At 45.1% G+C, this 27,276-nt stretch overlaps 1 protein-coding gene across 2 annotated transcripts; it reads right to left on the reverse strand.

The window, feature by feature from the left end:
- Window positions 1-196: 196 nt before the first annotated feature.
- grk5l (G protein-coupled receptor kinase 5 like) lies at window positions 197-27,194 on the reverse strand. 2 transcript variants are annotated; one of them, XM_046386868.1, is made up of 16 exons: window positions 24,989-27,194; window positions 10,723-10,818; window positions 10,522-10,634; window positions 6,582-6,659; window positions 6,339-6,436; window positions 6,150-6,242; window positions 4,952-5,015; window positions 4,718-4,858; window positions 4,429-4,619; window positions 3,814-3,851; window positions 3,603-3,692; window positions 3,300-3,508; window positions 3,074-3,211; window positions 2,685-2,822; window positions 2,434-2,561; window positions 197-2,327 (listed from the first exon to the last, which is right to left on the reverse strand). In XM_046386868.1, the coding sequence occupies exons 1-16, from the start codon at window positions 25,038-25,040 to the stop codon at window positions 2,279-2,281; spliced, it is 1,716 nt and encodes a 571-aa protein (XP_046242824.1). In that variant the 5' UTR covers window positions 25,041-27,194; the 3' UTR covers window positions 197-2,278. The 2 variants fall into 2 exon arrangements, with proteins under 2 accessions (XP_046242824.1, XP_046242822.1); XM_046386866.1 differs by having other exon boundaries at window positions 2,430-2,561.
- Window positions 27,195-27,276: the final 82 nt, after the last annotated feature.

A 27,276-nucleotide genomic window follows, 5' to 3' on the forward strand; every position in this document is an offset into this window, starting at 1 on the left:
AATACTGCAATAGTACAGCAGTACAGTGCGACTACAAAGATATGAGCTCAGGTGTCTGTTGTGCTGTGTCCTATAACAAGACGATGATCGGGAAAATAATCTCCATCATTTTAATGTACTTGAATGTGAAGAAGGAAATGCTGTGTGGTCGCACGGGCAGAGTAGACAGAAATAAAGAGACAGGCACAGCGAGGAGTACTCAAACTATAGCACAGAGTTTATTGGGACTTGAAGGACACAGTGGGTTTGGTTTTCACATGCACTCAGCACTTTGCTGTACATCACATCAAGGCGGAGAATCTCTCTCCAACATCTCCTCCTCCTCCTCCTCCTCATCATCATCCCTACTGACAAGCTGTGCGAGTCCGTGTGTGTGTGTGTGTGTGTGTGTGTGGAAACAAACAGAGCATGACAGTCAGAGAATAAACAAAGTGCTGATGTCTGTGTGGGTATTGTCTGGGAGATCATGCTAACAAGGAGGCACTTCAGTCTGATTCGGGTTTGGTTTTCTTTTTCCTTTTCATATCAAGTACGCAGAGAAAAGATCGCGTGAGATCCATACGGACGATCAGAATTACTCCACGAACCAGCTTTCACTACCTCAAACAGGGAAAATACCACATTCTTAAAAATGAGCAGAAGAGAACGAGCTCTTCCTCACTTTCAATTGGCTGCGCTGCTGCGTGAAGGCCACTTCTTCGCGTGGTGTCTGCGGGATCCTCGGGCGTCTTCCTCCCCCCGTCTGCTCTGACTCGAAAGAAAACGACTAAAATTAAAATTGTGGACCAACTAAAATTAAAATTCAGATAAGATAAACTGCAGCTGCTGATGCCCTGTGCTGGACACGAAACAAGAGGAAGACCCTTTAGAGTTTGTGAGGCATTTTGAAGAGCGTTAAGTGTAAAGGGACAAAATATAAAAACCTGTACATGTGACAGCACTGGCTATGGAGAAGGCATAAGGAGAACAAGAACACTTTAGTTTCTAATGTAGAAAAGAAGCGGCGCGTGGCAATGTCAGTACAACAATGTGCCTTAATGATCAGAGGTAAAAACATCTTCATTGGGTGAAGAAACAGCATGACAGCATTTTAAATTGTGCCACTTGTACGTCGGGCTGAGTGCATGTGTTCCTCTCCACTCCTGTGCGCAAAATCGAGCAAAAAAAAAAAAAAAAAAAAAAAAAAGACCAAAAGAAGATCTTTCCGTTTCTGTACAGCATATTAATTCAAGCTCCACGTAATGTCAAATATAAAGTGACACTGTAAACCGAGGGAGACGTCTGCGTGTTGTACGGTATACTATGGAATGAGGTATGCAGAAGCAAAAGGGATACAGCTGTCCATACTTACACTTGTCCATGCAATGAAAACACAACACGATTCTCACAATTCTGTCTGTGTATGTCTATCTTGTACGTACATGTGCTTCAAGCGATATGATATGTCTGCAGGCTCATATTTAGAGAAAAAGTGTAGAAAAACGGATCACGCGCTCTGAACCTCTCGCGGGTCTAAACGACGGCCGAAAACCTTCGACAAATCAACGTGACAAACGGTATCACAAAACTAAACTGTAATCTTTGGCCTGAGTGTATGCAAGGCAATGTACATCGTGTGCTGAGGTTGTTGAGGTGATGTGTTCCGGATGTTTCAGGAGTGATCCGAGGTACGGGAGGCGGAAACACGGAGGAAGAATAAGTTAGAACTGTACAGGTGGCGACACTTGGAGTTGGACAGATGGTGACATACGGGTACGAGACACAGGCCAGAAAGCAAAGGACTGAAAATGAGTGAAAAAGAGAAATTCCTTTCCTGGAAAAATTCACCAAGACCCCATCTTCTATTCCCTGCGGTGGTCTTTATTATACAGTGGATCCCCTGAATATTAACTTGTTTTCTATCCATTTCTTTCATCAGCGTCAGTGGCTCCGCTCTACAGTCCAACAATCCTGAGGGTAAGTAAGGTTTGTCAGAATATTTCCAAACGTCTCTGCAACATTGACCATCCCATTACAAATGCCTGGGGTCTCAGGGCCTGGTCAACACCCCCACCCTCCCCCGACGGGCTGACCATTTAGGCGTTTTAGACAGGCTGTCTCCGGCTGCTGCTCAGGCCCCGGCTGTGGACCAATCAGCAGCGGGAAAGCCCCTCGGAGCTCCTTCCCTTTGTGTGTGTGTGTCTGTGTGTGTGTGTATGTGTGTGTGTGTGTCTGTGTGTGGCTCCCACACTGCCACTGTGCCACTAGGGGGCAGAGTTGGACATGGAGTCCACAGAGTTTACACTGGAAGACTGCACACGGCTGTGGGAGATGGACACCTCTGGGTGCTGCAGCACAGAAAGAGAGGAAAACGTGTGTGTCAGTTAGTTTTAAACACACTCATCCCTGTGTGGTTGTGTGTGTGTGTGTGTGTGTGTGTATTCACTCACGTGCCTCCTGAAGATCCTGTCCAGCAGGCTGCGTCTGGGTGGCTCTGGTGGCTGATTCCAGTCCAGATCTGGAGGTCTCGTCCCTTGAGGCCCGAACACATTCAAATCTCTGAAGCACTCAGTTTCAATCATCTGAATGAAAGCAGAGGAGAGGAGAGGGGAGGAATGTGGTGAACTTTGGTGGGCAACGTCTTCCAGCAGTTTTACAAACTGCACGGAGAATTTAAAAACGTCACATTAAGTGCACGCACTTACCTCATTCTGCCATGGGATGGAAACACTGCCTGTAGCAAATTTGGAGTAGAAGTCATTGTCAGTTTGGTCCAAATTTACTCCCTTGACTGTGGAGAACTGCTCAATGTCCAAAACATCCTTACAGTACACTGCCCGAGGCTGGGAGAGGGCAACGGCCGCGGCAAAGTCCGGGTTCAGAGGAAAAACAGAAGGCAAGTTTATCTTAGCAGATAATTTAACATCATGGAAATTTCCACACTGCTCCTGAAAAGACACGTTTCTTCTCTAGTGGCCATTTTGGACTATTTTGCTTAGCGTGAGGATTGAAACAAAAGGATTTTTAAAAAGAGCTGCAGAGCACTGCAGTTTGATTTAAGCGTGCACTGTGCACAGTCGTACGAATTACTCACATCAGGCACAAAGGGAGGCTCCACTATTCCAGCCTCCAGCCTCTTGAAGTTGATGTGTTTGAAGAACGAGTGGGCCTTGACGCCCGCTGCTCCGTCCGCCAGGCACCCCAGCCTCTGCTTAGGGTCTTTGGTCAGCAGCTGGGTGAGCAGCAGCAGAGATGAATCATCGAATTATTCATCAGTTGGTCCATATCTGCTCTACAAACAGCTCATCAGTGTTTCTCACCATTCTACAGATGGCCTTAGTGTCCTCTGTAAACTTGTCGTTGTACTCCTCCTCTTCCTCCTGCACCCTCCTCTCCACCTCCTCCCGCTTCACTCGTTCTTTGCGGGCGCGAAACGGCGATCGCCCGGCGGTCATCTCGTAAATGAGACAGCCCAGCCCCCACCAGTCCGGGCTCATGCTGTACTTTTCGTTGTTGATCACCTCCGGAGCTAGAGAGGCAGTGAAACGGGTTGTTACGGCTCGAAGCGGGTAATTGATCAGGTGCACTTAGTCGCAAACGCTGTTGGTCGCTGTGTTTCTTACCCATGTAGCCCACAGTGCCCACCCTGCCTCTGATGAGTTCTCCTTCAGGCACTTTGATGGCCAGCCCCAGGTCAGAAACACGGATGTGACCTGCAGCACAACAGCATGAGTTTATTCAGCGTAATGTCGGCTGAAATCGAGCATCAGCAGCAAAACCAAACGTGCAAAGCAATCAGCAGAAATTTAAAGCCCATGAAGTTTCAGAACTCACCGTTGTCATCTAATAGGATATTCTCTGGTTTCAAATCCCTACAAAAAATACAGCATGTTAAAACAACAACATTCAACAAAAAGCAAAGTGGTTGACTCACACATTTGGAGGCTTGATTCAGGAAAGCAATGATGCATCCTTCCATGATCTATTAACTGTTTATCCTTGTCAGGGTCACAAGGGAGCCAATTTAGTCTCCCTAATTAATCTAACTTTAATGTGTTTGGACTGCAGGATGAAGCCAGAGTACCTGTGCGAAACCCACATGGGGGCAACATTCAAACTCCACACAGGAAAGCCTGAGCAATGTAGAGTAGCCTATTAACCTAGTGTACATGTTTTTGGGGTTGTGGGAGGAAGCAGGAGAACCCGGAGAAAACCCACGCAGGCACAGGGAGAACATGCAAACTCCACATAGAAGGGCCCAGACCGGGATTCGAACCTGGAACCCTCTGAGGCGACACATTTTCCAATTGTGGAAATTATAATTTAAAAATCCACTACTACTGTGATGTTTACACTGAGATGTACATTTTTACTATCAGTTAGCCGTGTTGTGCACTTCCCAATAAAATAACGTGGTGTGAGATGTGTATTGAACTGAACGAGTGCTACCTGTAGACGATGGACTCTCTGTGCAAATGGTCGAGCCCACAGCAGATCTGAGCAGCGTAGAACTGGACCCTGTCTTTCTCGAAGCCCGGCGTGCCCATGTTGTAGATGTGAAACTTCAGGTCTCCGCCGTTCATGATGGTCAGCACCAGACACAGAGCGTCTTTGGTCTCGTATGCATACGCTAAGCTCACCTAGAAGGAGAGGACAACGTGGTAAACGGGATGCACGCAAACACGCAAAGGAGGGCGTCAGATGATATCGAGCGGCAAATTTTCTTTTGTTTACTCACAACAAATCTGCTGTTGACTTTCTCTAAAATCTGCTTCTCGTTGAGAGCCATGGACTCCCCTTTCCTCTTCTTTATCCGCTTCTTCTCCAGCTTCTTGCAGGCGTACATCTTCCCCGTAGCTCTAACCTGGCAGGCACACACCTGAGGAGAAAACCAAAACGCCACTCATTACTGCTACATTGAGCATCGCCAGCATCAACGAGCATCACTATGATCACAAGCTGTATTTCTTACCTCCCCGAAACCCCCCTTCCCCAGCACTCGGTACTGTCTGAACGTGTCTTTCGTGACTGGTTGCCTGACAGAACACAGACACAGCAAAATCCATTAATAGGCGCTCATATAGTATCGATTAGGATGGAGATATTATCTGCAGAGCTCGATACCATCCTGAGTCTGTTTCCTGTGCAGAGGGTGGGGCCTCCTGTACGTAATTTCACTTTCCAGACACGGATTCAATCAAGGCTGCTCTGAAAGCCTGCCTGTTTACTTCTAACTGCCTTTGATATGCACTCTGCACAAAATACTTTTCCTGTCTGCAGCGATCAGGCTCCTCTGAAGTGACTGAAGTCTGACTCCATCCCTGTCGGGTTCATTCAGCCGTCAATTCGTTTGCATCTGACAGACGTGTTTAAAGCATCACAGGTGGGATGGAACTAAGCACACGTTGTTGCACTGCTTCAGTGTTTTCATTTTATGGTACCCATATGTATGCTTCAGTGTCTTTCAGAGGACAACATATTCAGATTTTACAAAGCAAACATTTGATCACTTCATAAGATATGATGCATTGTTATAATCTCACGCATAATGTAGTTCATTGCCTCCCCCCCGATTGACAACAACAGTGAGCTGCTGCTTCCACGTTGGTAACAATTATCCCAAAATATGAGACATAATAACATATCAACAAATACCAGAATGTATCCAATTACTGTCTGTCTCTGGTTATAACAAGATGTTGTGCCGTCCGTTATCTTTTCAGAGCGTTAAAATGTTGAAATAAAGAGCTAACTGTGGGTAACATTTCCTTTTATTTCTCTGTTTGTTTTGGCTTAAAAGCCACCTCATCGATAAAGAAATACACATCAGAAACATGAAGACGTGATATTTATTAATGTTAAGCTCTGTGTCACATGGCAATTAACGCTCAGCTGCCTCTTTATAACCTCGGTAATAAACACAGAACTGAATTTACACATTCCCAACAGGGTCAACAAAAAAGTGAACATTACAGACCCGCGGCAGAGCTGCAGGTGTGCCTAATAAAGCGGCCCCTGAGTGAATAAGATAAGATAATCCTTTATTAGTCCCATAACTGGGAAATTACAGAAATATTATATTATCACCCTCTTCATTTGTATCTGATTTCATTCACTGCAAACTGAAAAGGACTGGGGTTCTAAAATCTCATTTCGACCTTTCTGCGTACCTCTCCAGCATCTTCCACTGCAGGAAGCGGTCAAAGTACATGCTGTTCTGGTAGTCGGCGAACGGAGCTCCACTCAGGTACTCGTGGACAGCCCTGATCCGACACACACAGTCACAACACGGAGAACATGACTCAAGCCACAAATCAAATCCGCACTGTTTGTTTTCCGTGCAAAACACGAGGACTCACTTGCGGCAGTTGCTGAAGAGCTCCTTACATGGACTGAGCTCGAGGTTCTCTCTGCACTGGTCTGCGAACACCTCCGCTATGTCCACACGCTGGGGGGACTACATCAGCACATGTAAACACACACACGCAGGCACAAGTGCATTTAATTACACACACACACACACACACTTTAACTTCTACAAAATATGAAATGGGAAAAAAAGGGTACAGATTTTGATTAATGCGTCACATGAAGAAACTTACTTGTTTGGAGAGAAAAGTCTTGATGATTTTGTCCCCTCGGCTTTTTCTTTTCTCATCAGGCGTCACCTCGTAGTCTTCCTAAACGACAATATGACATCATCACCTCGTTAACAAGAGATGACATGAAGGCAATGAATCCGCTTCAAAACCCGGCTTTCATGAAGATTTTATAAATTGCACACATTAATAACAACAACTTTTGGGATGCCAGGTTGTGGTGTTTGTCCTGTTCCACCATGACAGTTTATTTTTTCAAGTCTTTAATTCGTGGGGAAGACCCCCTCCAATGGACCGCTGAACTTCTGGAAAAGAGCTGCAGTGCATGTGGACCAAAATGAAGATTTTTAACCACAGAACTGATGACTTATTAAAACATATTCCCGCTTATCAGCTAGGGGGATTTTCTACAAACAGGCCACCCAAGGATTTTAACTGATGGCAACTTATGTACCGCTAGAGAGAAAGAATAAATGTTTTACTGAACATTAATTTGCTCTTCACCTTTTAAGCCTTTTTAAAAAATGGGACTTATTAAAGGAAAAAAATAATAAAATAAAGGAACAGTTATTTTTGTTTTTTGTTTTCAGTTGTTCTTTTTTTTAATGTGATGGTTGAGATGGATGTTGAGAACACCAAATATAATTCTGATCTGGTAGAAAGAACATAAACTAAGAGCATTTCTTTTGTAAAACATGAAATAATTAAGAACTTTGTCTCTTCTGTCTTCTCTAAAAAGGCCTTGCTTGCTAGTCAGTTCGATCAGTTTCATTCTCCATTTAGAAGAAGTCTGCTGAGAAGAAGGCCGATTAAGCGCATCCTCTCACACGATACTGATGATGATTTAGGACCCAGACTTCGAGCAGAGGAGCTAAAACCAGATCCTGAACTCCACTCTGCCTCTGTTTTCCAACCGTGAAAACAAAACAAAACTTATCTCAAATTCTCTCTCTGCCTTCAAAGACGGGGAGAAAAAAAACCCCCTCCACTTCATTTGTTGTTTGTATCTGTATGATGTATGTACGGCCGCTGTCACCCTCAGATAAACACATGCTGCTCTCGACTCGTGTTTGAACATACAAAGCTGTTGACACAAACAGGTTTGGCTGCTACACGCCGGACGTATCGGCCATCTCGCACAGGCAACGACGTGAAAAAGAGCTCTGACACGTTTCATTGCCGGCACTTCTAACTTCTCAAGAAAAAGCAGGGAGGCAACATGGCGCCCGAGCTGCACGCTGGCCCGACTCTTTCTGTCAGAGGCCTTTTTCCAACATGATCCAGTGTTGCCTGGAAACCACACAGTAAACACAGTGGGATTCCTTGAGGTCCTGGAGTGTCACAGTGTGTCACACCAGCGTCACCAGCTTTCCACTACAAAACACACACACACACACACACACACACACACAAAACCACCTATATATACAGTACATACACACACGAGCTTGGAGCTTAAGGAAAAACATGCTTTAAAAAGCCACAACGTCACCGACACTTCGGAACAAAACCAAAAGAAGCCCAGCAATAAATTCATATACTGTGTGTGCAGAAATACAGACGTACACCTGAAAGACAGAAAGACAGAGAGAGAGAGAGAGAGAGAGAGAGAGGGGAAAGAGTGAACTGTGATTTCTGCCAAGTGTTGATTAACTGAAACTTTGTTATCAGAGGCTCCAGAGAAATCACACACACACACACACTCTGAAATGAGCTGTTTGAATCCCACCCTTTGCCAGTGGGGGGTCAGCCAAAGGGAAAGGAAGACGCCCCTTTAGCCTTTTGGAAGCAGGAGGGATCCAGTTCACACTCATACACAAGAGCACACATAAAACTGCACACACACACACACACACACACACACACACACACACACACACACTCCTTCTCATGATGTAAGAGGAACCAATAGAACCCCCCAAGCACATTCCTACTGCTGTTGCACACACAGGCGTGCACACGCACACACACACACACACACACAGGTTTTCCATGTTATTCATCATGCACAGTAGTTTTATGGATTGTCGTTTTGTACTTTTTGTTAAGTATGGTGACCAAGGTTACGTAACAGGACCGTCTCTAGTAAACCTCATAGCTGCACAGGACTATTTAATCACTTGAGATACAAGCACCTGCCTGTTTGTGATCACCCTCAGGCCTGGTTTATTGTCAGTTAGGCGCTGAGTGGAAAGCTCAACAGTGAGTCCACCACAAGGATTGCAGAATTAGCGGCAACATGTGTTTGGGATGAGAGCGTGTAAGTGGTTTCCTCCTCGCAGAGTGTGACGGTCACTTTTAGGGCCTGGCGGTTGAGGGCTGACAGGGATTGGGGTGGGGGTTGGGGTTGGGGTTGGACGGGGTGGTGTGGGAAACAATGCTGTCCTTTCTGTCCAGTCACATGCCCACAAAGATATTCTGGGCATAGATAAAGACTTAAATGTGTCATGTGGGAGGTATTTCGTCTAGACGTGGGGAAGTGGGGGAGTTGTGGGACAACAAGCCGGGTGGAGGGGAGATCTGGCTGGTTGGATAATCACTACTCAGTTTAATTGTCTCCTCTGGCCGCAATCCACAGCGCCGGTTACGCTGTAATGAAAAGTGAGTGCACTGTAGAAGTGGATGAGTGCGTGTTTTCCAGGCCCGTGTTCATCCAGGAAAGAGGGCTGCTTTTGACGCTAGTCTGAACACAGTCGCACCTGGAAACACTGGAGGAACCGGACCGTTAGCTAAGTCGCACCATCTGGGGACAAGTTGTTTTTTTAAAAACAATGGGATCATGTAAACAAAAGCAGGTTTCATATTTACAGCTGACTGCCGTGAAGTTTGTCAGATGAAACGACAAATGTTGCTGGTAGTGGATTTTATCAGCCCTGTGGTTAGCTGTCGTAAGCTGATGCTAAAGCTAAGCCTCTGTGAGCTAACTGGATGAAAACTCTTTTAACGTGTCCAGCTGATTCATTTTACTCCGTTTGAGTCCTGTAAAAGGGACGTAAAATGCACAAGGTCACTACACAAAGCTAAACTGAGGCTAAAGCAACATGTCGCACACAAAGTCAACATTTAAATTTACGTTTCGTTTTTCACTTCACTTCACTTTAACATGATGTCAGAATGAGAATTACAGATTAGGTTTGTTTAGATTGGTTTATTATCTAAACCAAAAATTCAAATAAAGGGCATTACACATCTTTGTTTATGTTTACCCACGGGGCTGATGTTAGGTAGGGCGGATCATATTTTACAGATGTGTGTTTTAACACCACAAAATAACACAGTTAGATGATGTGACCATCACTTTTTGGGAATAACTTGAGATCACTACTCAAGGAAGTTAGCCAGGCATGCTAACTGTTGGGTTAGCATGCCTGCAAAATAAATATGTTGTTAAGTTCATTCTCACTTTAGCTCATGTTTTGCAAAGATAAAAAAAAAACAAAACACGTCATCCCTCTTGAGAGAACAGTATCTCTTATTCGAGCCCCACAAATGCTGTGCAGGAACTGGGCAAAGGCCTGCAGGCCTGCTGTTCCTGGTTACAGTTACAGTGAGTGAGCAGCCAGTTAGAGGTTAGCTTCTTTGTTCACAGACACAGCGATGGTAATTATTAAAAGGGAAAAAGACAGTTGATCATTCATTATCCTCGGGATATTCCGGGAGTCTTAATGCCAAACTTCTGGTGAGCAGACACCTTCTCAATGTGTGTGTATGCACGTGCCACGCAGTGAGGAACAGGCTTTTTAACAAACACAATGAGGACATTTTTTTCATCTTCATAAATTCATAGGGCTGCTTGGAGGTTAAGGCCTGGTTGTAAGGGTCAGTTTAGGGTTGGTCATTTAGTTGTGACTGTTAAAGGGGTCGGGGAATCCATTATGTCAGCACAGATCCTTACGAGGACAGAAGTACAAGCGTGTGTGTGTGTGTGTGTGTGTGTGTGTACCATTGCGTCCAGCAGCTGGATGCATCGATGCAGTTTTAACTTGGTCTCACAGTAAAGACGGAAGAGGAGCCGCCCGATTGGCTGTTTCTCACAGAGGCTGACATAGTCCCTCTCTGCAGAAATAAAACAAAACAACACACACTTTAAAATGCAGCGTTTTGAAACACCGAGTGACAAACAGGTGAGCACACAAGCACGTACCAATGCTGTTTCCCAGCTCAGTGCACTGGCTTATATGCGGGAAGCGAAGGATCTCCTTCCATTTTTTGCTCCTCCCTTTCCGCTTTCCTCCTCCACCTGTGAAAAACAAGAGGTGAAAATGCTATAAAGAACTTTATAAAGTTGTCAAAATGTATTTATATCAGTAGGGAGCAAATGAAGGCCTAATGGATAAAAAGAAGAGGGAGGGGGGGTATGTGTGGGCTCTCCCCTGAATGAAATCATAGTCTCAGTATTTATATATAATTCATAGGTTACGTCTCACTTCCTCAGTAAGCCTCCCCTCTCGCGAGCGACCTTCTTTCTCACTCCGTGGCCTCACTGAACGTGGAACAGTGTGTGTGTGTGTGTGTGTGTGTTCACACAAACAGAAACCCTATTCTGACCGGCTCAGTTCCCATCAGAACCCGGGACTTTGCCAGACTGGATTCCACCGCTCTGAATAATCACGCATCAGCTTCCTGCAGAAACGCAACACCGTTGTGAACCGATTAAACACAACCGTGAGAGTGTAATTCCCTGTTTTCCATCCATTCCAGCCTGTTGGGCCCTACGTCATGTTTTTCTTTCTTCTTAAAATGCGAAGAAGACTTTTCTAATGAACTGACAGGGATTTCCTTTAACCGCTCTCTGCAGTGGAAATTGGCTGCAAGCTGCTCGCCCGATGTGAGAGGCAACATTGAGCTCAGGAGAAGCAATGACAAGCAGACATCTTTAAGTAATAACCCAGGAATGCGAGAGGCGCTACGTCATGCTGGAGCCTCTGAGTGAAGGCTTTAGCAGTTTTCCCATAAATCCTCCTGCATTACTGCCTCATCCTTCCTTCCTCTTTATCTCAAATACTTTGTTGTTTCTCTCATAAGATCAAAAAATTGAAATAAACTTGGTCTGATTACAGCAGACCAAAGAAAGGAAGGAAAAACTCACATACTTTAGTAAAAGTACCACATTGTAAAAATACTCTGCCACAGCTTGAAATCTTAGATTGAAAGTGTTACTTAAGTGTCCAAGAATAATTAGGAAAATGTACCTCAAGTATTAAAAGTGAAAGTTCTCAATGCAGTAAAATGTCCTCCATCACTGTTGCACTCTCATATATGATATCATAAGATTACTAAGACTCATACGTCGATGTAAAAGTGGGATTGGATTGGTTGAAGATCTAATTTTTATCATTTCTAATATTCTGCTGAATTAATCTGCCAACTATTTTCTCCATTTGTTGATTTATTATTATTATTTTTTTTTTTATTTGGTCCAATTAACTGTGCAAACCTCCATTTTATTAAAAATAAAATTAAATAACTAAAAGGAAAAGCAGCAAATCCTCACATTCGAGAGGATGACACCATGAAATGTTTTTACTTGAAAAATAATTAATTATCTTGTATTTAATTTTCTGTAGTCTGATCAATTGACCAGTTTAAGTTTAAGTTCATTTTCAAATGTTTTGTGTGCAAAAACTTGTGAAAGGTATATTTCGCTGTGAAGAACACACGAGTACCTCAAATTTGTACTGAAGTACACTACTTGAGTAAATACACTTTGTCACATTCCACCACTGGAGCAGACAAACACACTTTTTAATCCGCTCTTTACCCTTTTGGTCCACGAAATAAAGGAATTTTATGGCCTACAGGCGCTGTTATCATGACTTCAGGCGGGGCATGTTTTCAGATAAAGGATCCTACGTCATCACTGCTGACACACCGGCAGACCAGTGGCCATATCAACGCAGACAAACACCAAGCACCAATGTATTAATAACTCCAGTCAAAGTATCCCTGAAGAGAATCATTAACTCCCAGCACCTGCTCCTCATCAACATTACTGTAGACCAAACAAGCTATAAACAGGCACACTTCCTTATTTAAGCACCATTTGTCCTCTGAAAACAGTTAATACGTGTAGTTTTCCTCCACAACCAAGCGTCAGCACTCGAGCTTTAACGCTCTTTTAATAAAAGCGTGACGTCTGCCAGAATGCACAACAGTACAGTACAGTGCAGGGAGAACGTCATTCCCCACAGGGGGGTCGCGAACGCTACTGTAAGGCATTTGTGGCTAAAAAAGCCCAGCAAATGGCATAGATTTCCTGTGAAGGGTCAACACCATGTCAGGTAATTGTACCAAACATCTCTGCTCCACCCAGGCATTCAACTTCCACACAATGCTGAGACAACCGCAAATAATGTAGTTCCTCCTCTTTCTTACTGCGCCCTGTTTTCTTTCCTCCTCGCTGCCCTCCAAACATATTTATTTTTTCGTTTGCTCTCCCTGCTCACCCCCCACCCCTTCCTGTTTCTTCTAACTCCGTCACCTTCTCTTTTTCTCTAATCCAGGATCTTTCCTCCCTGCCGGACTCTGCTGGGGATTTTCTGTCACCATCACCTCCACATCATTAAGGGTTGGCAAGAATCTGGCAATACGTATCATGGTCTTTATGGGGCTGTTTCTCAGGGTTTGGGCTCGGCCCCTGACTTCCAGTGAAGGGGAATCTTAATGCTTCAGCATACCAAGACATTTTGGACAATGCTATGCTTCCAACTTTGTGGCAACAGTTTGTTGAAGGCCCTTTTCTATTCCAGCATGACTGTGCCCCAGTGCACAAAGCAAAGCTCCATAAAGACATGGTTGGATGAGTTTGGTGTGGAAGAACTTGACTGGCCCACACAGAGTCCTGACCTCAACCCCATCCAACACCTTTGGGATGAACTGGAACGGAGATTGTGAGCCAGGCCTTTTGGTCCAACATCAGTGTGTGACCTCACAAATGCTCTACTGCATGAATGGACACAAATTCCCACAGAAACACTCCAACATGTTGTGGAAAGCCTTCACAGAAGAGTGGAAGCTGTTAGAGCTGCAAAGCCGTCTGTGTGTTTAGAATGAGACGTTATTAAAGTCCCTGTTAGTGTAACGGTCAGGTGTCCCAATACTTTTGTACCTACAGAGGGAGGTACAAAGGGTGTGGGACTATCACTATGTCACATAGTGTATAAAATAGGAGACATGTTGTTTAATAGGCCTGTGTTCACTTATGAACACTTACACACATGTGATGCTTTGGGCTCATCGGCCCTCTGTGTTTCAAGGTGGGAAAAGATTGCAAGTTTACTGCATTACTGACATATGCATTATGACAACATTTCCCACCAGCTGCAACAAACTACTTCAGTACTTCCAGTAAAAAAACATGAGTAACAACAGGAGCCTGCCGGGTGCAAAGATCTCAGCATCCATATGTGAACACACCCAACTGCTCCCACAAGCATGCAAATTTTAAGCATTAATTATTCATTGGCATACAAGAAGCTCATCCATCTGGCTGTAACAAGTGATTTCCTGTGTGGCATCAGTGTCCTTTGACATTTCTGATGTCTGTGGCCTTAAACAAACACAATTCTGGCTCAGTTCAACCGAGTTCAAATTCTGTTGTTGTATATCTGCTTGCTGAAGAGGAAATATTCTGGCGGATGTAACAAACCAGGTCTGGGGGGGGGGTTTACCAAAGGATTGTAAATATCAACATAAAAGGAAGCACGGAGGTTTCAAAATCATGGTGTGAAGCTGCAGGAAAAAACCCCTCCACTTACAGTTTTGTTTTATGTTCAGCTCAGTAACTCTGGGTTCCTGTTTTGGGCTATTAAAAGCATGAATATTCTCATAAATGTTGTCTATAAACCTCCCCCTGTCTATTTCTTTCTGTATTAAGAGTTCTCACTCTCTCATGGTGTGTCACTTACACAGGAGTAGAAATATGCAGCGCGCCGTGAGTGCGCTGTGCACGGGAACTTGCAGGCCTAATTTGTTCCATGAGGGCAGTGTGGTCGCCGCCCTTATTTGTGTTTCTGCTTTGCAGCTCTGACATCACCAAGGCATGTCAAGTGAAGCAAAAATAAGGTCAAAGGAGGAACGACATCCGTCTGGCATGGCACCAGGGGGTTACCAGCATCCCAAACATCTGTGTGTGTGCATGTACATGTGTGTGTGTGTGTGTGTGTGTGTGGTGGGTATGCACGCAGTGTTTCTACAGTGACCTCTCTCTAGTAATGTCCTCATGCTCAATTTAACCGACTCAGGCAGCTCTGCAGGCCCCATCCGTCCACACGTCCAAAAATGTCCCCGCTCAGCCGTGAGGTTACGTTCACCAAGTGTTGACACACTTAAGAACCTGTAGCCATTAGCCGGTTCATAGCTCTCTGACACACACACGCTTTCTGATGTTTCAGAAACACCTCTCTCTCACACCATCACTCCACCGTCACTGCTGGGGACAACCAGCCGAAACCACATCCTTAAGCTCTTGCTTTGCATCTGGCATGTATGTAACACCGACATCTGCAGCAGCATGTGATGTGAGAGTGCGGGCAGAGAGGATAGCTGTGTGAACATGCGCTATTGTCTACACCCACACTGTGCAAAAAGTGAGGTTTTGGTCAATTCCTGTGACTCTTGGCACTCATCTCCTCCCTGCACCAGCCGAAAATTTCATTCTTGTTCACAAACAACTGATTATCCAACTCATCCTCACATCACCTCCTTTGTCTGATCTGCTAAATGTCGGCCTCGCGGTTGAGTCATACCGTGGTGGTCAGTGAGGTACCAGCGCAGTGAAGCCAACCAGCAGCAGACGCCAAACAAACGCCTTTGTTCTTCCAAAGTCTCCCTCCTGCGTCTCTCAAATAACGTCCAACTGTTTGATACGTGGAATTTATTTGCATTGCGGCTGCAGGTAGGGGCCGGCGTCCATATGAATGCAAAACAAGTGGTAAAGGTGGCAAATGCACAACAAAAATATTATCAAGATTATAAAAACCATGATGACAAGGTTGCATTAAAACATCCTCTTCCTGTTTCTCTGCAGAGTGATTCATTACAGCAAAAAAGTGTGCTTCATCACAACAACCATCTAGGCTAAGCATCAGATACCCATCTCTTGCAAAACAAAACCTGTTGCACTGTACAGTACTGTCACTTGAAGATAAATCACACCTTCCAAATTGTGTTTTTTGTGCAAGTCACATGCACATGTCAGCATGTCACATCATTCACAATATGATTTTCTTTATCTATTAATATGGCAAACATTTTCTTAATCAAATGATCTGTTGTTTGGTCTATAAAATGTCAGAAAAATGTTGATCAGTATGATTTTTCAAAACGTCCTGCTTTGTCCACAACCAAAAGATATTCAGTTTCCTGTCACAAAGGAGCAAAGACAGCAGAAGATATTCAGGTTTAAGAAACCGAAATAAGGGAATTTGGAGATTTTTTTTCCAAAATGAATGACTCACAATGATTAATCGATAATAAAAATAGGTGGCGATTAATTTAGTAGCTGACAATAAAATTGCAGCTGTGGAGAATAAAAATCTAAATCCCTCATTTTAGCAGTTTATCTTGACAAGCTCATGCAGTTCAGCCAACAGCACTGAAATAAACAAAATAAATAGTGATTGTTTACATTTTCTTCGATTCAACACTAAAGTTTGAAGCTTAATTTAGTTGTGGCATTATCTTCCTCGTTCAACTCCACGTGTGAAAAACATGTTACTGAAAGGAGGACATTTTAGCCCTGAGGTTTAATTAAGCTGTAGTGTGTGTGGTCTTTGTGCCACAGGAAGTGGAGGGAAACGCTGCCCGGACCTGAGCAGAAGAGGAGGACTATAGCAGGAAGAAGCTCTTTGTTGCCCTGTTCCACCATGATGTCATGTCGACCGCTCCGTCTGGCCACCTTATTACCATCCTGAACGAGCCTCTCTGTCCACGAATCCCTCATTATCGCAATAATAACGACGCGATCCGGCTGCAACATCTGCTAACGCGCTCAAAGCAAACATCTTGGACGTGCACCATTTACCTGGCAAGACTTGACTATTCTTTGCTGTGGGGGGTCACATGTTAAACCACTTAATGAGGGGTCATAAACTCAAAATCAGTCGCAGACAATAAAAGACAGATCTTATCAGCAGTACTGATGCAAGAGTACAGCTGTGTCCCAAAACACAGAGGGTCTCACTTGACCGTAACAATGTGGCCGTATTTAGCGTGAAAGCTCGTGTGTTTTATGACTGATTCAGACATGATTTCATGTTGCTCACAGCTACTGTACGTCTGCACATAGCTGTGAGAGAAAAACGCTCAAGTGTGACTTTTTCCTGTCTTTTTGTCCTTGTAAACATTGCAGCTATAAATAGCAGCCAGCTCAAGGGCAGGAGCAATGTGTTGATACAAAGTGAGGTGGTCAAACCGGTCCATGACCTCAGAGCTGGTGAGTTGTGACAGTTGTCGCAAAGGGTAACCATGTGTGTTCATGTATGTCTTCAGCGTGCAGGGAGATACCCTGTGTGAGAGGTTGCAATCGAGGGCAGAAGTCTCACAAAAAGCAGCAGAAGGCAGGCTGTATTTCCTGTCTGAGCGCAGTCATGTGCCACAAGTTTCCTGTTCTATAAATAAATAAAATATGGAATGTGAAGGGGGGGGGGGGCATGGACATTCAATAGAGTGAAATTATATAAGCCGCCAGGCCGTCTGATCAAAGCACCACACACACACAGCACAGGACTCAGGGCAGGGTAATACATGCTGTTTGCTCATCCATAAAGATCCAGGAGGACAGAGCATAGTCCACATGAAGCTTGCCATAACAGGGTGCTCCTGCGCTCTGACGTGGCGTTAGTGTGTTTGTTCACCTCCATAAATGCTTTGATAGGGCGAACACTATGGCAGTGTAATCCTAAATCTCTGTGAGGGATGATTTTATTTCTTCTCGCGCTGAGTGAAACTCTGCTGTTACATCACAAGTGAGCAAACATGGAGGAAAGTGCTCCCACTGCGAGACCCAACTTATCAGACTGATGGAACACAGGGTGCATGTGGATAGATATTATTGAACATGTGTGTATGTGTGTGTGTGTGCGCCCCATACGCACACATACACACACACGCAATACAAAGACCCATCCTGGCTTAAAGCCGTCTCAAGCTGTCTCTACTTTCCCCCATTGCTCTCCATTTCCTTTGTGTCCTCAAACACCCTCTTCGTGAAGATGTTTGCTCCAAGTCTTGCTCTTATGTTGACATTCCATGTTCTTTTGTCCCCGTTGTGGCAATATCCCTCAACAGGAAAAAAAAGATACTGGAGGGCCTGTTGTGAGGCCTTAACTGAGCTGAACTAATGAGAGAAAGCTGCTGTTTCAGCTTCTACACCATTCATCTGAGGCATTTTGATCTAACTCAGGGGCAGTTTTGTTTGCCCTTTTTCCCCATCGCTGAAAACTCACAGCAAGGAATAGAAGGTGCTGCTTGTGGTTTATTAGTTTTTACAATAACAGTTGACAGAAATGACTCTGTTTTCCTCCCAGACTGGACTTTAAAGGCTCTCCAAGCCATAGGTTCCCATAAATAACCTACGGTAGGCCATGTGGGATTATAGTCTCACCACATATGACTATTCCCACTGCCTACAGATACAAAAAAGGTGTAAAGATAGCTTAGTTTTTATTTAACTGCCATTGTATTAACTTAAATTGTACATTTCAAGCCTTTATAATTCCTGACCGTGATGTGTGTGTGTGTATACAAGACTTTGCATGGACAGGCTGAAGAACTGCTTAGTCCTCATACAGCAGCGGACATTAGGGAGGAAGCTTCATCAGATACAGAAGTTCCTGATTAATGCACATCAAATATTCATTGGATGTTCCATTAAAGAGATATGGCAGCAGGAAGCACATCTCAGGCTGATAGTGCATGGAGACACAATAAAATGCTGCGTAAGTAATCAACCGTGTGTCTGACATGAAGAAAAGACTGTGAATTCCTTAAGTGCTTCAGTGACAAGCTGTTAAAATGCACATTTTTCTCTTCTGCATCCACTTTCCCTCAGCCCACCTTGTCCACTTTTACTTTAGATAATTATCTCCTGTATTTCCCAGAATTCCACTCGACAGCCCCCAGAGAACAGGCGTGAACTTGTTGCATCCAGCTGAGTTATGTATACTGTATGTGTGGGTAGATGCAGCAGTAACAATAGAGATAGTAAGAGCCAGCGAGCTGAATTTTCCACTCAAGAAAAAATGAGTCACACTCCTACTCAAAACACAGCGAGCCTTGTGGCGCGTTGTCGATGGAGAAATGGGTATCTCTGCTTCTTTGGTTTATTTCTCCATGTTTTACTGCTGGTAGAAGATGGGGAGCCAAGAAAAAAAAACATTATGCTTTAATTTTGAAGGACTCACCCCAAAAAAATCTGACTTTAACTGCTGGAAAGTCAGAAAAGTTTCTAGCCATTTTAACTAAAACTGTGCTGAAAATAATTAAGCATGGAATTGCCACTTTGTACAGTTATCTACACGAATAAGACACAAAACTGGTCAAAATAATATAAGATACTACATTACTACTACTACTGCTACATTTCATAGTGCTGATGCTGATTGTCTGCCATTCAATATGGGGGACTGTTTACATGGCAAACCACCAAAATAAAATGTAAAATCCATAAGATGTTCACTCTATAATTTTCCGTCAAAAAAAACACAAACAAACAAAAAACTGTAAATATAATTCCCAAATGTAGAGCCTATATCAGCAGCTCTGTGAGGCTGTACTAGCAAACAAGATGCTAACATGCTTGTGTTTAGCATCTTATTTTAGTTTGATAGACAGATGTTAACATTAGCTTGATTTAAACTTTACTTTCAATAAAAACTGAACTGAAAAAAAAAAGAAAAAAACTGCTGACTAAAAAAATGGGAAATGGATGGGTCTCTGTATTTAAAAAGCTGGGGAGAAGGTGCAGCCATAATGGTTTGAAAATACAAACCAGTCTCCTGCATGGCTAGCCGCTAATGTTAGTATGCTAACATGTTCACAGTTGTGTAGCTTGCATGCTAAGTTTGAGATGATGGTCACCATCGTAGTTGAGCATGTTAGCATGCTAACATTTGCTAATTAGCCCTAAGTTACTTTGATACTGGGATGTGAACCAAAGTAAGCTGCTGACTGAGCCAGCTGAAAATTCAAGGGATTGTCTAAATCAAATTTCATCACTGACATTTAGTTAAAACCACAAATGTCAACCTGCTAGTGGCAGTAAAGGATAGCTTAAGTCAGTAGGCTTCATCGTATGGGGTCATGAATGACTGCCTCATTTCACTGGCATGTACACATTTTGGGACACACACTTAATACTTAATAAAACAGCAGTAACCCTGACTGCCAGTAAACACGGTATCTTGGGGGTTGTGGGCTGAGTGCTTCTGAAGCACAAAATGCTGTAAAGTGACAACATGAAAGATGTAATATTTAAAGTGAATCACCTCTGACAAAACCAATGAATATAAGATGTGTAAGAACGGGACACGACGAGACCTGCAGCCTTTTGCAACAGATTCCCTTCACAGATCTTTTTCCTATCCCTTCTTTCCCGTCAGAAAAGCCCAGTGAGAAAACAACAGGCTTGTTTCCCTCTTGTGTATTTTACTCTCTCCTCCATTAAGGCTCTCAACCCAATAAAAGTCGACAGCATTATGTCATGGCCCCCATCCTTTCAGAGGGTTCCTGAGGGAGGAGCACTCCAGGCAAAGTGTTTTTGTTTCAGTGGAAGTGGAAGAGAAAGTTTGTATGCAAGTCTACTGTACATTATTCATGGTGACATTACCGTCAGGGACAACAAAGACTCGTGTTGTGCGTTTGACAGCTGGGGTTGCAGATTCGAAAAGGTTACCCGGCTCATTTCACTAGAATTCTGTTTGACGTGGCGACAGCAGCTCCCCCAGCTTGCTGAGACTTGCCGCGGCATCACACGATGAAGCAACACCACACCCCCACCCCCCCCTCCATCCGTCTGCAGCAGGAGCTCGAAGACACTGTCCAGGGTAAGAGCCGACACAAACTGCTTGTACAGACAGATACCTCGTACCTGTTATCTTGCCTCACTTCGTGTACTCACTGATCAGTGGGCATGAATCCAATCTGTGCTTGTTGCAAACTGAATCTGGGACTGTGACAAACCCGCTGAACTTTGGAGGATCCCAAATGACTACACTAAAGCTGCAAGTAACAATTATTTTCTTTATTGATTAATCTGCCATTATTTTTTCAGCTAATCAATTAATCAGTCTATTAAATGTCACAAAGCTCCAAAGTGACGTCCAACAATCTAAAGCCCCACAGTGGAGAAGCTACAGCCAGCAGTTTTTAATCCCTCAGTTTTTGCAACTCTAAATCATACTGCATTAACTGCTCACCTCAAGTGTACACTTACAGACAGGAGACAAATTAAACCAACATGTCTTAGCAAGGTGTTCTTCAATGCACCTTAGCATTGATCCTCCAAGTCTCTTGAACTTTACTGGACTGATGAAACACCATTCTTCCAACACATATTCCATCATTTGGTGTTTTCATGGTGCTCAGAACAACCCTGTATTGATTTGCAGAGATGCTTCCCTCTGAAGGGACAGCGCTGCCCCTCACTGTAAAGGCTGAGTGTTCAGACCTGCACTGTTCTCTTAGTGTGCACCTCACATGCACTTGCCCACTTGTTGAGAATACCGTGAAGGATGACTCATCTGACCATGTCACTTTTATCCACAACTCAGCAGACCAGTGCCTACGGCGTTCACACCACTGAACTCTCTCAAATGTAATTTTGTAATGAGGGGGTTTATGCACTGCAACCCTACTATAATATGTGTGTGTGTGTGTGTGTAATGGTTGATGGACTGTTCTTGCTGACACAGTCTGATCACGTCCTGCACTAAGAGGCTCTTCTGCTTTTCCTCACATTTCGCATCAACGCACAACCATGACGGTCACCAAACGTTTTCTGTTGAGCACAGTTTCTGACTCTGCTTCCATGCCCCAACAATGAACCCCGTGACTGACACTTTCCCTCTTGATCGAAATCAGCATGGCTGGGCCCGCTCAGCATTTTCATACTTGTCTGACGGGCTTTCTGCAGGGTTCCTGTGTAGGAGCATCCGCTTTCGTCAAACAAGGTCCTCAAATTCATCAAAGAGGTTCCTCTTGAGGCCTAAAACAAATAAATGAATCACTGTGGAGCATCATAGCCCTCCAAAATCATTCCAAAACAAGTTTTTTTTCTTTCTTCCTTTCAGCTTGTGAAAATGATGAGGGAGGTAAAAGGAAAAAAAGGCCAAACAAATGGAGAGAAAAGCTCTCATCATGTCTTTACCTCAGCTACCTGGACATAAACTCATCATCCTCCACTTCTCATCCTCATCGCACCACAGAGGTAGTCGTGTCTGTAGTTTTTTTTACTTTTAATTATTACTTTTGGACTTTTTATACACTTCACAGTACTGAATCCTACACCAGAATTTGACAGAAGTGATTTGCATGTGATTTTCCTTTTTTTTTTTTTTAGTACTCGCGCAACCACAACCTGCAAAAAACACGACAGGCCGAATGTGAAAGTCAGCAGGCGCTGGAGAGGAATTCAGTCCACCAGCCCAAACTAAATACTCGGGCTCCGTTAGTGCAATTCAAGAAAGGCATCTGGATGCAGCAGCACAGTTTTTCCCCCTTACTCTCATTCACTTGGACAGCCGATGACGTTCACTCCCCTGGCTTGGAATCTGCAACTGCTGCCAGCAAAAGTTGTGAATGGGGAGGCAGGCAGTGGTGAGCACGCACGCACACACACACACACACACACACACACACACACACACACCTAATAGCTCAGGGTCTACTGCACTGATGTTGCTCTCGTCACAGCAGCTGGGTTCAGGTTACATTTAAACAAAGGAATTCACCCCCACACCCCTCATCTGCTCACACATAAATCTACAGCACACCCTGGTATTAAACCTGCTCCCTCGGTCTACTCATGTCAAGCTAACGAACAGCCACGATGTGTGTCAGGCTTGAATAACTTTGAGGAACTCTGTGGTTTAATCAGACATCAGGAGAGCGTTTTAAGACCAGCACACCAACATTTCCTGCCGCTCCGTCGTGGCTGTCAGATGCTTCTCAGATGATCGCGCTGGACATCCGGCGGTGTTTCATTTCACCACATACCCCATAAAGTATCTTCCGCAGAGAGCAGCTCCACAGGAAGATGGAGCTCGGATGGCCGTAGCCCACTCAGTTTGTTATGTAACGATCAATTTGATTAAATCGCTTATGGGGCTGCATCTGACTGACAGTGTGTAATACCGTTAGGCTTTATGTAAGATAGTGGTCACTTCAGGATATTGAAGTGTGTTTTTTTTTCTATAGAAATCAAAACTGACTCATATTGTCCACTCTGTGCTTAACATGAAACAGCTAGTCAATCCTATTTGATCAAAAAAGTTTAAACTCCTCTAAACCTCCCATCTCCGGGCTCAATGTGATTAACTTGACTAATCACAACAAGGTCTTGGAGGTGAAACACAGACCAGGACTGCGTGATGGCTGACCCAGAAGAGCCACAGAGCCTGTAGAGGAACTGCCGCTCTCCGCTCTGTTTTAATGATCAGGGAGGTGTTGGCATAAAACACGACAAATATTGCAAGTGTAAACTGGGCCTTCCTGTTGTGCGTCCCCGGGAGCGTTTGGACGGAGGATGCATGTCTCTCGCTTCAGCTCGAGACGCACTCCCATAAACAAACAGGAAAAACACTCTTTATTCGCTCCATTCACGTTCTCTCACTGCAGCTGACCTAAAATGAGCCTGTGTGTGTGTGTGTGTGTGTGTGTGTGTGTGTGTGTGTGCTGTGATCTGCCACACGTGTGAGAGAGAAGCAGGACGGGTTACCATCGGCGCACATGGGACCGGCAGAGTCTTTGGCTCTGGGCCCTGTAAGATAAAACCACTAATGAGTCAGACAGTGAAAGGACACAACCAATAATACACTCCAAACAACCTGTGACATGCCTCAGTGTGTGTGTGTGTGTGTGTGTGTGTGTGTGTGTGTGTGTGTGGTTGCTCATCTTCTCTCACATGGCTGCATTTGCAGGGCCATTGATCAAAAGTCGTGCTTCAGCTATTAACTCAAAGAACCATGTCATCCCCGCTTTGTGAAAAGGCCTTTTCTCTCCCACACACAGCCGGGGCAGACGCTGGATGAGCACCAATGGAGCAGCTGGGACAAGCAAAGATCCGTCACGGGCCATTAACGGCTCTTATTAATTCATGACGCTTAATTCAAGCCGGCCCACTTGTGCTCTGAGCCCGTAAAACAAGCGTCCACGCTGACCCGTCGTAAGGGTCCTGACATTCCCGTCTCACGTACCATCAGTTCCCATGAAACTCTGAGCAGCCCAGCCCCGTGCGCGTCATCACCGTGAGATGGACGGATGAAGGCTGCCACACGGATCCACGTGCGACCAAACTCCTGCATGCACTCGTCTGACAGAAAGTTAGTGAGTGAGGATTCACTGACTCTTGGAAACACTCAAGTGTGACACAGAGCCCCAAAGGAAGTGGGACAGTGACGCCGGTGCTTCCTTTGAGCCCACGGCATCCCAGGACAGGTTCGGAGGACCTCCAGCAGACTTTAATGGCGTCTGGCTGCGTGACGTTTACCTGCAGGCCTTCCTCCTGCCCTCAGCACGACCCTGGTCCTCCCTCAATGAGAGCCATTACTGACGCCGTGCCTCGCAGTGTGCAGTCGAGCTGCATGTGGCCCTCTCAGACAGGGGCGTTTGTACGCGGATAACCAGAGTGTTCCTCTGCGCGGACCCCGTACGCACATTTCAACGGCAGGCACGTCATCACATCACCGTGCAAATGCCAGCCAGCCTACACTCACTTATCCCCTCCGTGAGCAGTTATTCCCCGCTTCGCTGTGTGCCTCAGCATGTATAACGTTGCGAAAGAGCGCACTCATTTGCACAGACAGCTGAAAGCGGATGTGGGAGGCAGACCCCCCCTCCTCCTCCTCCCCTCTGCCTCCCTAACCTCCCCTCTTACATATGTGGGAAAACGCATATGATCTGTCAAAATCTGGGAGGATACAAACGATCCAAGAGTTTGATTTGGGGGTTCAAGTCGATCAACCGGATGGATCGGTGTGAACGAGCTGCGTTCAGGCTGCCCGTAATAGCGCACGAGGCTCATTTTCTGGGTGCATCTGTGGGGTTTACCTGCCGTGCTGAGCCGTGCAGTCCGCAGGCTACCTAGTGCCGTCATCGGTGCGATTATTCCCACCTTTCTCTTACACACACGGAGCGCCAAATGTGACACAGCCAGGCCTACGTACTGTTCGCTCCTTGATGTGTCAACTTACCCTCTCTCGCTTTTAGCAGTACAGTGTTGGCTACTATGTTCTCCAGCTCCATCAAAAAGAAGAAGAAGAAGAAGAAGAAGAAGAAAAAATCCTAAACGCAGAGGTTTTCGGTGCACACGCGTCTGCAGCGGCAGCAGCGTCCTTCAGCTTTGTATGTGCTGTGTGGGCTTTTTCTTTCCTTCACTCCTCGTCGGTATCCGAGCAAATTTCACTCATATCAAAGTCGTCGGGGATAAAACAGGATGTCATAGATTTGCTTGCAGTGTAAGCTGGGCATGGTTCTTGTTGTGGGCTGGAAGCGCGGCGCTGCATTTCTACTCCAATCCCCCCAAAACCATTCCATGCGTGATTTGGCTGCGGAGTCTCCCCGATGCAGGAAATATTCACGTCGGAGGCAGCGACGTGTGCGAAGCGGGTCCTTCTCAGCGGACTCCTCGCAGCGGTTCACCAGGAGACTGCCAGCTTTACATTACAACAGCAGGGGTTGGCTGAGCGCACCGGAGAGGACATGAGCGCGCCCCCCCTCCCGCAACCCCTGTTGGGACGTAATCAAAGTGGGCGGGGCCTCCCAGTCACAGCTGCGTCAAGCCGACGACAGGAACTGCTCCACCGGAAAACACGCTAATGGATCCGCAAAATAAAAGCATACTTCCAGCGCTTGTCTTTTTTGGCGCTGTGGTAGGAGAGGACAGAAGTTGAGGGATGACTTCCCACCGAAGCTGTAGAGACTTTCAGTGTCACTAAAGCAGCCACCGCGTTTCCACTCGTTAACTGATTAAACCTGCTGTCAGGCGGCGTGGAAACCTCCTCATGTCGTCCGCTTATCTTCATGATGTGAGCACAGATTCACCCTGTCGGAGAGAGGAACTGAGGACACCTGTGAGGGAGTTCACATTACTGTGCGTTTATTACGTCACATAAACGCCCTCGTCTCTCTTTTGTTCTCTCGCTTAAAGCTTCACTTTGCCGCTTCTGCAGCGACACATATGAGGGTAAACTGAGCAGTTTTACTCCAGCGGGAACTGGAGGGGAGAAAAGGGTGAAGTCGCCATCTGCTGGCAGAATAACCACATAATGAACTACCTAAAGGAAGTGTGTGTGTGTGTGTGTGTGTGTGTGTGTGTGTGAATAACGTTACGGATTTGTTCCATCAGAGCCTCTTCAAGTTCCTCTGCGGCCCAAAGTGTTTGTCTTCTCGATCCTTCAGTTGAATGTTTGAATTTGTGAAATGAAAACTATTTGTATGTTTATATATAAAGGAATTTGTAATGACAGAGAAGGAATCTGTGGCGTTTAAATGATTTTAATGTGGTAGTTATACTTTTGTTTCTGCAGATAACATGTCGGACACGCATTATTATTTTTTATGTCTTCCTTAGTGTGGATGTTTGAGACTTAAGGTCTTTTTCATGCAGCAGAACAAGAAAAACAGAAAAGGCCACTTTTTAAGCGCCTTTGTAGAGATTCACAGCAGACAACATGACTGCAAACTAATATCTATGGACGCAAGTTTTCACTTGTTATATTTCAGGTCAGCAACCCCACCTCTTCCATGCTGGTGGCGGTCGAGATATCAGGATCCAAACTCTCAGATCCCAATCCTCCAAAATGTTATATGTCATATTTCACTTGCAGAGGGTGAAATGTATCTAATGACATGTATCTGATGTCGGAGTTACACTTAATGAATTAGAATTACTCTCCTACAATCGTTTGCATGCACAACTTTCGCCCTCCTGATCCATTTAACGAGCCGCCTCTCACTCCTCGTTTGACGGAGTTGGGTTTTATTTTGAAGTTTTCCCGGAAATGGAACTTATGAGCCCTGTACCATTACTTGACATCTTTCTGGAAACTTTTTTGCATGCAGGCTGCACTTCCAAGTGTTCACATTTGAACATGCACGGAGCCCCGGCGGAGGGCGACTTCGCGTCGTCCCGTAATAACTCGTGTACGAGCGCACAGCGCCCGTCAGGCCTGCTGCAGTGAATTGGTCACAGGGTTCCTGCCCAGCGCCTGTTTAATATTAACTCGCTGTATCCGCCCAGACGATTAACGAGCTTGTTATTGATCGATGAGGGCAGATAGGATCGACTCCCCCGGACGCGCTCGGATCTTTAGAAACAGGACACGAGGCGGTCTCCTGCACGGATGCCGCCTGCCTTAACCGAATTATCCGAATGAAATATGGCCTTTCCTCGGATTTCATAACAAATGCTCGTTTGATGTCGGATCGCAGCCGGGGAGGACGGTGGCGCCATCACTGGCTGCTGTGGCCCCAAACGTTT

The sequence above is a fragment of the Scatophagus argus genome, chromosome 4, assembly GCF_020382885.2.
Source record: "Scatophagus argus isolate fScaArg1 chromosome 4, fScaArg1.pri, whole genome shotgun sequence".
Taxonomy (NCBI): Eukaryota; Metazoa; Chordata; class Actinopteri; family Scatophagidae; genus Scatophagus; species Scatophagus argus.

Bases quoted from the DNA above. Each gene is read 5' to 3' on its own strand.
- grk5l (XM_046386866.1), bottom strand. From the start codon at position 25,040: ATGGAGCTGGAGAACATAGTAGCCAACACTGTACTGCTAAAAGCGAGA. The intron at 3,212-3,299 runs GTGAGAAACACT...CTGCTCACCCAG, and splicing joins CTAAGGCCATCTGTAGAATG to CTGCTGACCAAAGACCCTAA. The intron at 2,328-2,429 runs GTGAGTGAATAC...TCTGTGCTGCAG, and splicing joins ACAGGATCTTCAGGAGGCAC to CACCCAGAGGTGTCCATCTC.